This window comes from Athene cunicularia, assembly GCF_003259725.1.
Source record: "Athene cunicularia isolate RWA chromosome Z unlocalized genomic scaffold, athCun1 chrZ_part1, whole genome shotgun sequence".
Lineage (NCBI taxonomy): Eukaryota > Metazoa > Chordata > Aves > Strigiformes > Strigidae > Athene > Athene cunicularia.
In genome coordinates this window covers 34,617,916-34,626,848 of record NW_020799142.1, presented here as the reverse complement: position 1 = coordinate 34,626,848, position 8,933 = coordinate 34,617,916, and the positions used below count along the sequence as shown (strand labels likewise).

At 42.7% G+C, this 8,933-nt stretch overlaps 1 protein-coding gene across 5 annotated transcripts in view; it reads left to right on the top strand.

Annotated features, from left to right (window-relative positions):
- The window catches only part of NEDD4L (neural precursor cell expressed, developmentally down-regulated 4-like, E3 ubiquitin protein ligase), a 127,571-nt gene that overhangs the window by 43,941 nt on the left and 74,697 nt on the right, over positions 1-8,933 (top strand). For 2 of the 5 annotated variants that reach the window (XM_026865299.1, XM_026865296.1), the window contains exon 1: positions 5,009-8,431. In XM_026865299.1, coding sequence (XP_026721100.1) covers positions 7,256-8,431 — 1,176 coding nt within the window. In that variant the 5' untranslated portion in view covers positions 5,009-7,255. Of the gene's footprint in view, positions 1-1,048; positions 1,088-3,753; positions 3,808-5,000; positions 8,432-8,933 lie in introns of those variants that run through there. The other 3 variants (XM_026865300.1, XM_026865295.1, XM_026865298.1) reach the window with 3 other exon arrangements.

Sequence of the window (8,933 nt, the reverse complement as noted above, 5' to 3'; positions counted from 1 at the left end):
AGATTTTTCTAGAACAGGGTTTTCAGATTTCATAGTCCCCTGTACGTTGGGTTGAGATTTGGCCCCGGTGTAAAGCGGGCAGGAGGATGTACAGCTGTCAGCAGGGCAGGATCACGTGGGTGGGTGCTGAGCTGCAGTGCCACTCCTGCGTTTCCATTCCGTAAGAACCGCGCCGTGCTGAGCCACGGTGTCCTGGACGTGATAAATCCATTTTAGCTATAGCAGGGATTTAAGATAAACAGCCAAGATTCTCCTGCTCTGCTATAACAAAGTTTTGGTGGGTGTAGAGCCAATTTTTACTGTCAGCTCTTCTGGTAAATCTCTGCTATGTGGGAGAATGAGGGAATGATTTGGCAGGAAAGCAAAACCATTGGACATCTCATACTTGTTTTTAAACTTACCCAATCTGAATCGCCCAAATTGTTGTTTGTAGTTCTGATCTCTTTTTTTTATCAACTTATTATTTCATGATTGACCTCCCTTCAGATTGCAACCTATATGCATATTGTATTCAGGATGTTAAAACAAAATTAAAACCTCCACAGGCTTTGGGGAGATTAGGAAAAGTATCATCCCTATTCAAAGGAAGTAACCTTTCGTTTGTTTTTTTTTTTTTACTTTTCTGTTTAATTTACAGTATAGATCTGTCATTATTATTGTAGCACTAGAGTTGTCCTTGTGTTTAAAAAATACCTTTTTTTTTTTAAATCTGGGTTTAAATGAATCATGAGACTGAAATGTCTTCAGGTTTTATTTCAGTAGGTTTTCAGTAAGTTGCCTTTTACTTCTAGAATCCTATTTATACTTAACATCTATTTTAGGATCATCTGACTCAAATATCCTCCCACGTTTGGTTTACTCAGAGAATTTCTAAATAATTTGATGTCATTAAAAAATGGAAATAAAAATATTGGCACTTTTATTTTTTAATCACATGCTGCTTTTCTCATTTTGTTGTAGAATATTGTTACTTGCATGCACATTTTGATGACTGCAAAATGGCAAACCTCAAGAAATTTTATGATGTAAATGTTTATTTCTTTTACAGACACTGAATCCAAAATGGAATGAAGAATTTTATTTTAGAGTAAGTTTCCCTTTACTTGCAATCATTATTACAACATGTACAAGTAATCACATGGCATTTTAAAAGCTTGGGAAGAAACTTATTTTTTATTTGTTTGTATGTTTATGATGATAAAATGCTTGTCCCGAGATAATTGCTCTTCACTTTCTATAGTGATGGGGAATGATCAGCAGAAATTGGCATAAGGTTAAGTAGAAACGGACTGTTTCACAATTTGAGACTTTGTTTAGAGTAAGTTTTGAGTTAATTCATCTGACAAAAAATTCATTTTACTTCAAAATATATTTTTAGCAGAGCAGGTTTGCTCTGGTTTTAAAATGTTAATGAAGTGGCAAATAATCAGAGTTATTTCCAAGAGCTATGAAATTTAAGTTATTGTGGCAAAAAATAATGAAATAGAAATGTAGAGAAGGAAAATAGAAAAATTAATTTCTTTTGGCCTTTGTTACTTGCTAAAAAGATCAAATACTCTTTTTGTAGTTTCATTATAGATCTTGCTTAAAATGAAAACCAAGTTATAGCTAAAACTAATTTTTATCAGAACAATTTTAAATATTTGAAAGTGGTAAAGGAGGGGTTAGTGATTCTTAAACCCAACATAATATAAATGAGAAGGGTGACAACAACTTTGTTGTTTAGCTGCTGAAAATATTTTTCCAAAGAAGAATGACAATTTTACTGCAGCTGTAGCTTTCACAAACGAAGGTTAGGCAGAATTTCAGTGGGTTTTTAACATTTAATCTTAAACAGCTGCTTGAGAAAAGATGTCATTGTAGATTGTTAAAAATGGGTATCGTGTTGGACGTGTTTATAGAACCCTAGGAATTGTGTCTTGCTGGCAGGGTCTTTCTGATAGATGGCTCCCGCCAATGTCGCTGTTAATACACGTTTTGGAGGTTTAAGTGGAGTTTTTATTTTTAAACATGTACCAGATAGCTTTTCTAGGTTTTGCAGCTGGGCAATACCTACCTAAAATCATCTTTATCTAATGAAATATTTTGATTTTTATAATGTACTCGGAGGGGAAAATGTGGCCCTACACTTTTTAAAGTTGTGCAGAGTACATCGGAACTGTCTTGACACTGAATATGACTGGGCCTAAGGTTTTCTATTTTCATCGCATTTTTTTTTGGTGTTTATTATAGAGGTGGCTCTGCCACAGGCTACCGTAAACTACCTGCCTGTAAAAGAGTGTTTCGTAGTGTCATTTTACTAGGAAGTCATTGCCCTGGAATGAGTGTGCTTTATGGTGAGGTGTTCGCCATCGGCTCAGAGGACAAATGACGTCCAGAGGTTACCACCCTGCCCCTGCCCGGGAAGGGCAACAGGAGGGAAATTGCAGACTCTTGACCTATTTGGTGACATTTCAAGCTCCCCCAGATCTGGTCCCGACCGCAGCCCATCTTTATGAGCCTGCCGAGGTGGAAGGCAGGCTGTGAAGCACAAATTTGCGTGATTCAAAGTTAAATGCATTCACTTAGGGTTAAGCAAGCTTGTTACATACGTTTGTGCTTATAATTTTAACAGATGCTATTCAAGATAGCTTTTCTAATAATTTACTTGCTTCAGGAAAAGAGAATACGCAAAACTGACACAATTTGTGTTGCTTACACTACAAGTATAGATCATAGAAACTCTGTTAAAACACCTTGAAAATCCTAACCAATAATGTGAATGTACAAAGTAACACATACCCTCCGGTGTGTCACAGTTCGAGGATTTTCTCAAAGCTGGGAAGTCCATCACCACCCCCATGGAATGATTAGTCCGTTGTGGAATATTATTTCTAAGCTTTCTTAATTAAAGAAGTTGGATGTAGTAACAAGTTTTTCTGAAAAAATATATCAAGTGGATCAAATAGTATAAAACCTTTTTTCTTGCTTAATAGTGTGTGGTTTGTCTTCCTGCCAGAGTTGTTTGTTTTTTCCTTTTAAATGTCAGCAGTCTTTCTGCTTAAATTTACTGCAGTGTAAATAATTATCTGGAGGTGTATTTGCTGTTTCCAAGTGTTGGAGAGACTTCTGTTGGGTTTTCCACAGGCATGTGTGATAAACATGCAGTGGTGAGCAACGGACAGTCCGAAATACAGATGATTGTGAAATTCTGACAGAAATGCAGTAAAACTCTTGCTCCCTACAGTTCAGTCGAGCTTTGCAGCTGTAGAACAAAAACTATCTAGGAGCCCTGATAGTCCGTCCGGCCTGGGCCCTGCTCCCGAAACACCGAGCGTGTTGCTTGGGCCAGGATGCCCTCCCTGAGAGCAGGCTCACTGTGCTGCTGTGCGCCGGGCAGCTGAAGGCCCCGGGGCTGCGGCACGGCCTGGGGGGGGCTGGCGGGAGGGAGAAGTGGCCACCTTGCCCAGGGGTGCCCTCTCAGAATTCCTGGTGCTGGGCACAGCCTTCCTCGGCAGAGCTGCCTGTGGGAAGCGGGGCGCGCTCAACGCAGTAAATGAGAGCTTTTAATGGTAAGTGCTAGGCTATTTCTAGTTGCAGGAGGGTTTAGAAACAAAGTGTTCTGGTGCTCCAGTTTAAGTAAAATTAGATTTACATAAAACCTGTTAGTTCTGTTCTGTTTGCCTTGGTTTAATCACTGTATGAACTAGTACCCATATATTGTGATCATCAAGCTAATGAACTTAAAGTGACATTATTTGCATTTTCTCATAGGTCAACCCAACTAATCATCGTCTCCTGTTTGAAGTGTTTGATGAAAACAGATTGGTGAGTGCTTGTCTTGATGGGGTTTTACTAATCATCAGGCTGTGTAACTCAGCTGACAAAAATAGAGCACATCTTAAAGGTGTATTTTTACCTGTTGTTTAAGTAGGTGTGGTAAGAAGTGCAGATACGAGCAAAAAAACCATCTGTGTTTGGGACTAACAGTCAGCATTAAACACAGTAGTACCACCCTGCTGGGTCAGACCAAAATGGTCCTCCTTAACCCAGTATTCTGATGGTGAGAACCCCTTGGTATTCTTCCTTAAGCTTCTCCACTGCAAACCAATAACATCCCAACCTTTTTAGTCACTTGGAAAGCATCTGCCCATTCCTGCATCATTTTAGTGTCTCTTCCCTGTACCCTTTAATACTTGTGCATCCTTTTTGGGATATGGTTACCAGAGCTGCCCCTTGTTCTCAAGACACGTGTGTATGAAGGTTTAAGGTAATGGCAAAATAAGGCACTCTGTTATGTTTTCAGTTCTCTGCCTCATAATGTCCAGCATATTTTTAGTGGTTTTAGTCTTGAATTTAATTTGTCTGATGCAGTAGCTCTTCAGAGGAGTCTTCCAACATCTTACTGGTTCTTGCTCTTGTTGTGATTAAGAAGCTAAGGTGTGCACACAGACATCCCCAGAGCTCGGTTAAGTTTGCCAACGCAGTGGCGCGCTGGGTGAATGACTCTCTGGGGGTTTGTCTGTTGGAAATTGTAACGCCATCTCTTTATTCGTGAGGTCGGGTATTAACGCTTTCTTGGTTGGGTGCAGTGCAACCTCTGCTAAACTCAGGTGCTTTGTGATTAGGATCAGTGTTGTGAAGATCCTTTTATTAAAATAACCACACGGTATGGAAGCATCTGTCTTCACAAATACCTTCTTTTCCTCTGTCCTATTAAATATAGAGCAAAGAGAAACATACCGGCTGTAATCTGGGGAGAAAGAGGACTTAGAGCCAAATGATTCTGTCTCCCTTTAGGAGGAAGCAAATCTGTGACAGGGTGTATTCAGAGTGGGCTGGCTGTGAATATATTTATTGAGATACAATGATCATAATGACCGCCTGCACGACTAAAACTGTCCCATACCTTTTGAACTTCAAGGAGCTGGTCAGTCAGTTCTGCCCAGGTTTAAGGTCCCCTTGCCAGCTGCCCTGGCCGTGCCACGCTGCCGTGCCTGTCCTGGGGCCGGTCGGGCGCACCTCGCTGGCGGAGCAGGGACGGGGCTGGGGAAGAGCCCTTGCTCGGGCCTGCGGACTGCAGGGGTGTGTGTGGTGACGTCCCTGGGCGATGGGAACAGGGCGGCAGTTTGGGGGGAAAAAAAATCTGTACGCAACAGCTGAGAAATGCCAGGTTTGGCATGCTCATTTTGGGTATATTGCTTCAGATTTTGAAGTTTCTGTGTGCAGTACTGGCCTTACACCAACAGTTTCAGTGCTGCTTTGTTGTTGAACCGTTTTCTGGTGGTTCTTTCTGTGGTCTGACTTCTGTAGACAGTCTGCCCTTGGGCTCATAACCTGCAAGGGCAGCACCCCGGCGTTTAGGAGCTGTGGCTCTCCTTTGAGAAGGTGTTCTGAGCCACTGACATAGCAAATAATGGGGGTTTTGAGCCACACGTTTCCATCAGGTTGTGCTTACGGACGAGGAGACATCGAACAGATTATTTTGGCTGTACCCTGAAGTACTAATTATCAATACTTCCATGATTTTTATCACAAGAACTTTGTTTCTTCTTCGTGTTCCCAAATCATCAGAGCACCTTCTGTCTTTGCAGTACACCCTTTCCTTTCTACCCCCCAATCAAAATAGAGACTATACAATACAAGCTTCATCTTTGGTGCAAAGGGAGACTGTGTCCTTGGATAATATGTTTTATCTGAAAAATAAGATAAAATAATATCAGCACCTGTGCTTCCCTAAGGCAATCTACAGTACTGTTGCTGTGTAGAAGCTGTTCGTGTTTTTCTTCTTGTTGACTCATAGTCCACTCAAAACAATAGGCAATTGTGCTGTCTGTTGGCACTTTTGTCGTTTTAAGCTTCCATTTCTCTTGTGATTGGTCATTTTCTGTCTTTTGAAAACAAGCTGCTTGCAAACAGAGGTTTAAATGTCTGGATAGAGTACTGACCCTCCACCTACAAATTTTCAGAGCTGTTGACAAAACCTACACTTCCAAGTTCTCCTAGGGAGCAAATGTCCGTGTGTTGAAATGAAGCTACCCTTCTTGCTTAAACAGGGTTTCTTTTCTCCTGTGTGCTACATGTGCTATTGCGAGCACACTTCAAATGTGAGTATCCTCGGAGCACTGAGTTTCTGTGTTCTAGCAGAGCTTATTTAGGGTGGGTGTTTTACGTTTTGGTGTATCCTTTCTGTCTGTTCTTCTGAGTTCTTTTGGCTCTTGGAGAGCGTAACTGTATTCCGTGCTGGCAATCACACTCGTGGTAATATTGCTAACTTTCTCACTGGAGGCTGGCCAGCAATGGGCAGAGTTTCTGTACGGTGTTTTAAGACAAATTGGTACAAAACGACTTGCAACGCCCATCTCTGGTTTTCCCTCGTCGTTACTGCCTGGTAAAACTGAAAAGGAAACTTTGTCTCCTGCCATCTTGCACATTTCTGCTGGTTTTATTGCGTGAGAAATCTTTGCCATATGTATGATTGCTTTGTTTCTTGTAGCTTTTAATTATTAAAAGGGACCGTGCAGGGTACTTAGGTTATATCGCATTTGTGGGGACAATGTAACAGTTGTGGCTTTTTAAAGGCAAGATGTTTGTTGCTTAATCACGTTAAGAGCACAGTTAAAATTGAAAGCATAACCGTGCTATATTTATTCATGTTCTGCCATGATAGCCTAATGCTGTAACATACACCAAAATGTAAAGCTTGAAGTAATTTTTCTCATTTGCATGTGGAGTTGACTTAAACTTTTAATACTAAACCGAAATGGTTTTGTTGTAGTTAAATTTTTGTGCGCGTGCTTTGTACAAATGTGCCTGTGAATACGATGCGGTTGAGATTTATAGCGGTGCCGAGTGTGCTCGCTGCCTGAGTCAGCTGTGAGAGCTCTCCCGCTGGGGCCGCTCCTCTCTGATGGAAAAGGAGCAGCTGTGAAGGTGCTGTTTCAGGCTCTTGCTGGCATTAAAAAAAAAAAAAAACAACCAAAAACCAACAAAACCCCCACTAGCTTACATTGGAGAGGGGGAACCGGGCCACGTGACTCCCACCATCCTACCCTATGTCACCGTGTGTAGGAGCGCTGATTGCTCTTACCCAATCATGCCTGGAATGCTGCTTGCCACTTGGGCTATTTCTGCTATCTGTCGCTATCAGGGCTGCAGTGCTAACAGTTTGGCAGATGGGACACTTTTTCTTGGAGTTTATGTCTTTGGTTTTTAACTTCTGGCAGTGCCTGAATTGTTGCTGTTCTCCCTCTCCTTTTCTCCTCTCTGTAAAACCATGGCCCATCGGCTGCGGTTTCATTTTGGCTCTGGGCGAAGCAACACAGCCCCCGAATCAGAGATCCTCGACCGGGAGAGAGAAGATGACTTTTTCATGGCATTCCACACTTTGCCAAGAAGAAACAGTCCTCACGCTTTCTCCCGACACGGAGCAGATTTGGGTGGTGGCGGCGATTTGCAAGAAGAGGGCTCCTTAAAGAGGAGCACATCCATGTTTATCCCCCAGCTGCTGAACAGCATCGATGTGCGTCCAACGAGAAGCTCCTCCATGCAGATCTCTCTCCAGCGCAAAGCTGCGAACGGCTGCGCGGACGAGTGTGCAGCCCAGGAGTCTCCCGAGGAGACGCTTCCCTGTAAATTCTCAGACTCCAGGGAGCGTTACGCATCCCCTGTTGAAAACCATTCTTCTCCTCCAAGCAGTCCAGAGGTGGCTCCTGGAAATTCTCCACCCAGGCTGACAGAAGAGTTAGGGCAACAGATCAATGGAACTGTTTCCTGTAATCACAGAATATTTTGTGCTATTCCTTCTAATAACCAGAGTGAGGATGCTCCATCAACTAACCAAGAAGATAAGGCAAATGAAGCAGCTTCAGGTTTAAACATGTGTGGTGTGAGGATTCAGCATCGGGCTTCAAGTGCGGATGTGCCTCAGGTTACCCTACTGCCCTTTGGTACCGAGGCGCAGAATAACGCTCCCACCCCTGAACCCCGGCGTTGGTCTTTGCAACATGTGCCAGATATGTCAGCAAATTCAGGGAAAAAGTTCTTTGTGCTCCAGTTACAGCAGCCGCAGGCAAGTGGTGCGGGTGCAGGAGGCGAGTATAACTTTGGCTTTACTGGAACAAAAGGGGACCGATTGGTCAGGTATCCTCGGATACGACTAGAAAGGAGTACGTCCTACCCCGTCCAGCCACCAGCGGAAGAGATTGGCCCCATGGATGATGGATTGAGTTCAGAACCGCACGGAAACGGCAGGAACGGGTCAGAAATATCTAGAAGCAATTCAGTGGAACGGATTCCTCAAGGGCAGGGATGCTTGTTTAAAATCAGACCAGATCAAAACACAAGGCAGCAGCACTTCAGAATTCTTGTCACCCGTGGCCCTGAAGAACAAAACCAGGTGGTTGGTGAAGAGGGTGGCGGCAGCCCTGGCCCCGCAGCAGCCGGCACCGCGGTAAGTATGATGCTGCGTGTGCTTTGCTACCAAAACACTGACTTGCCATACAGAGGCTTGAGGCGACTGAAGCACTTCCACTGTTAGTGCTAGAATGTTCTGCATTTCTCTGGAGCAAGCCTCAAATCAGCTCTATTTCTAATCTAACGTAACTTTGCTCTCAGTTATGATTACATCCAGTGTAATATTTTGAGCTCCTAATGTCACACATTTCTTAATTCAGTGTTACGTCAGCTGGAAAGACTTTTAAAAATCAGAACATTCAAATGGCAAAGTAAGTGTTTGTGTTAATTTAGCTGGCTGAGACCTTGCTGCATGAAGAATTCTTCATGCACTCTGTTTATAAAAACAAATACTTCAGCACCTTCTAACTATAATGTACACATCTGTGTACCTCCACACGGGTTTAAAATGTGTATTGTAATGCAATAGTAGCTAAGCCTAGAGAAAACTTAAAAGAATTCCAGTCAAGATACTGATTTAGATGAGGTACCAAGAAATT